The sequence below is a fragment of the Octopus bimaculoides genome, chromosome 7 (genome assembly GCF_001194135.2).
Source record: "Octopus bimaculoides isolate UCB-OBI-ISO-001 chromosome 7, ASM119413v2, whole genome shotgun sequence".
Taxonomy (NCBI): Eukaryota; Metazoa; Mollusca; class Cephalopoda; order Octopoda; family Octopodidae; genus Octopus; species Octopus bimaculoides.
Window position 1 is genome coordinate 13,148,283 of NC_068987.1, and position 3,871 is coordinate 13,152,153.

General features: G+C 35.8%; 1 protein-coding gene across 1 annotated transcript; it reads right to left on the reverse strand.

The window, feature by feature from the left end:
* Positions 1-84: 84 nt before the first annotated feature.
* LOC106869741 (tropomyosin) lies at positions 85-714 on the reverse strand. Its single transcript, XM_014915597.2, has one exon. The coding sequence runs from the start codon at positions 712-714 to the stop codon at positions 85-87; it is 630 nt and encodes a 209-aa protein (XP_014771083.1).
* Between the last annotated feature and the right edge of the window lie 3,157 nt (positions 715-3,871).

The following is a 3,871-nucleotide window of genomic DNA, read 5'->3' on the forward strand; positions in this document are numbered from 1 at the left end:
GGGGGTTCTGGGGATGGGGGAGTGTGTTTTGCATTTGTTTTTGTTTTTGTGGGGTGGTTAGATAAGCTCTTAATCTTAACAGTTCTAATCCATCATTTGGGTGCACGCTTCATCCAAATCTTCGCACAAAGTTTTAAATTTCTTCTGTTCTTCTTCGAGCTCTTTTGTGAGCTTGTCGATATCATTCTCAAGTTTTTGGACGTTTCGTTCGGCTTCCAATGCCCGGTTTTCGGCAGACTGGAGCTTCTCAGAATCCTCTTCGGCTTGCACTCGTTTCTCTTCCACTTGACTTTCAGATCGGGTAAGATCTAATTCTAAAAGATTGATTTTCCGGTTTAAATCTTGTGTCTCGCTCTCCGTCTCCGATAATTTCTCTTCTGTATATCTCATCATGTCCTGTGCTTTTTCTAATTGGGCAGATACTTCATCAAATTCTCTTTGTAAATTACTATACTTCTTGTGCATCCACACCAACTCCTCGTCAACTTTCTTTTTGTCTTCTTCCACCAACTGGTATTTAGCTAAACTTTCGTTCAAATCATCGTTCTCTTTCTCCAGAGCTCCATACTTTTTCTGTAAAAACATAAAATCATCTTGAATTTTATCGCGTTCTTCTTCAACCTGCCTCAGCCTTAATTCCAGTTCCTCGGCTTTTTCCAGAGCATTTACTCGCTCTGCGATTAAGGCATTCATTTTCTTCTTGCACGCTTCCATGTTTATTTGTGTATTTTATATATAAGTGAATCACACGTAAAAAGTCTTGGCTCAAATGGAAAAATAATCCGGAAGTTTATTCTAATATATATTTTGGCAAGCACGACTTGGAAACAAGAGCTTCTCTCACTCCGTGGAGAATAGCTTTATGAGTCTGCAACCGAGCCAGAAGTGGTTGTAACTGAATAATCAACTAACGTTAACTACTTCAGTAGGTCTCTAAATTTTGAGGGTTACCTACCTTTGTGTGTATACGCTACGTCTTCTCACTCAATTTTTTGAAAATACAGCTCAACTCAATTTCAAATTAAAATAAATTTGATCTTAGGTTAAAACAACTGAACAGGACGTTCGGGTTAAGATTTGACAGTTTTTTATAAACGGAAATAAAAACACAATACCTTATCCAAAAATAAAATCATTTTTTTTTTTTAAATCAAAATATGTCAATTAGATTATGGCTGGGAAATAACAGTTTACTCGGAGTGGCCGCTCTCAGCTTCCACCATAGCCTGAAGACGGTTCCGAAACCTGGTGCATCCATTCCACATTGTATCCCTTTAATTTGTTCATTCTTAAAAAGCACTTTGCTATAAAACAGAATAGTATGAGTCAACACTTTTGCTATATGCCTGTATACATATTATAACTGTGAACATAAAAAGAATGGAATATCCTTGCTGTGTTTGGTTATGAACGTTGAAAGTCTGAGTTCAAATCTGACTTGGAATTAACGTTGCTTTCATTTTTGCGGGGTCAATGAAATTAATACCTGTTGATTACTGGGTCAGTGTCATTACTTCTTTATAAGAAACTCTACAAATTCAATTCATTTTGTTTATGATATAAGCAATATTAGGAATCAAAAGTTATAGAATAATTACTATTTTGCATGAAGGCAGTACCATAACAAATGATATTTGTTTTATGACCAGCTGAAAAACGTAAACAATAATTTTCAAGAGAGATAACTCTTGACAACTTGTACGATCAAATCTAAATAGATACTTTTAAAATTTTACTTTTTCTATCCAAAGCGATTTTAACTTAATATTTATACGCTACCATCATCATCATCACCATCATTATTATTATTAATAATATAGAAAGGATTGAGGTAACTCCTCCTGAAGATATAAAGTCAAAATTAAAAGAAGATATAAAGTCAAAATTAAAAGAAGAGTGCCGTTGTTATCTAGTGGACGATATTTCGACATCTTGTGAATCTTCAACTGGTTTAAAAAATAAATTTGTTAATCTACTTCATTTCGGTTAATATAGAAAGGATTATTATTATTATTATTATTATTATTATTATTATTATTATTATTATTCAATAGTCTTATTTTTATCACGTGCTTTCACTGAACTACCGAGCGCAGCTCTGTGTGCCTTGAGTATGTGCTGTGGTTTGTTGTAGTGCTCTTATTTTCATTGTATTGAAAGTGTTTTACGTAGGATGTGTGCAGTGCCTAGTAATGCTATTTTCTGTATGTTATATGTACTTGTAAGTCCTGGTATTTTTGTTATGTATTTGTTTGAATGCTTTTTATCATACCTAATACGCCTACTATGATAGGAATTGCTTCTGTTTTTAGGCTTCACATTCGAGTAACCCCTATTTCCAGATCTTTTATTATTATTATTATTATCATTATTATTATTATTATTATTATTATTATTTTACTGTGAGTGTTCATAGAAATTTGCTTGCGTACAAATTTTATCTTTCTTTGCACAGTTCGTGTGCACCTATGCGAGTAACCATCATTCAAATGCCATATTGACCGCTATTAACCAATTGCACGCTATTTTTATTTAAAATTTCGGCGATGTTTCGGTATTAGTACATATGCCAGTCATAAATGAAAGTGTGTGCGAGTGTGCGTTAAGCTGTTCAGCTCTGTCAAGCAGATGAAAGACAATGGCATACACTCACTCATGACGTCATAGACTTTTTACCGTAAGATCGCTAAAAATTTTATTGTGAAAATAGACGATTAATCTCTTCAATTAATAGAATCGATTTCATCTAGAAAACCTTGAGTACGTACATCTTGTGCGTGCATATTTGTGTGTGTGTGCGCGCGACGTAGTTCTAAGACGTGCAGGCGTACACAGGTACTCAGTCTAGATACAGAATTGTAGACCAACATGACATTGCTGAGCTATAAATATTCTAGACTACATGTAATTGCCAATACGTCACTCACCAACATTCTGTAACAAACTAGTCTCTAGTCGGCAGGGGGAAGCCTCTTTATTTAGCCTGCTAGAATTAGAAGCTTATCATGCTCAGTTAACATTCGTCAGTTTTTTTATGAGGGCGCAGTTGATAATATAACCCTAGGTATACAAAAAGAAGCCATCATAATCTATACTGGAATATCTTTGATAATATATCTGCCCGTTCAGAACTCTAGCATAGGGCTCAACAACACCTAGCTTGCCGGAATCTTGCTCGCCGCGACCTCTGTCTATCATTTCTATAATGACTTTTGCTCGTCTAGCACAGCGCGTACGGCAACTACTATCACCTAGTCAGTCCAAGTCCACCAACTTCTCCTCTATTTGTCATCCTCATTTTGTATTTGTTGTCATAAGGACAGTGCCAGACATAATCATTTAACCAATTTAAAAGACATTTAAGGCGGCGAACTGGCGAGATCCTTACCGCAGCGGGAAAAATGCTTAATGGCATTTACTCTGACTTTACCTTCTCAGTTCAAACTCCGCCGGGGTCAACTTTGCCTTTTATTTTTTCGGGGTCGATAAAATAAGTGCCAGTTGAACTCTGGAGTCGATATAATAGACTTACTACTGTACATAAATCACTGGCTTTGTGCCAAAATTTGAAACCAGTTTTAGAGACATAATATATATCGTCTGCAACTATAGCTTGTGTGGTATCAGAAGATGTAAGGGACATAACTTGCTTTTATAGATTAAACAGCTCCTGTAACATTTTCCCTTGTTGCTAGCCATATACATATAATCAATACGCAGACGGGCAGCCTGGTGGTTAGAGTGCTGGACACACGATCATAAAGATGTGAGTTCGATTCCTGCACCGAACAGTGTTTTGTGTCCTTGAGCAAGGCACTTCATTTAACGTTGCTTCAGGTTACTCAACAAAAAATTAGCAACAGTTAAGTCT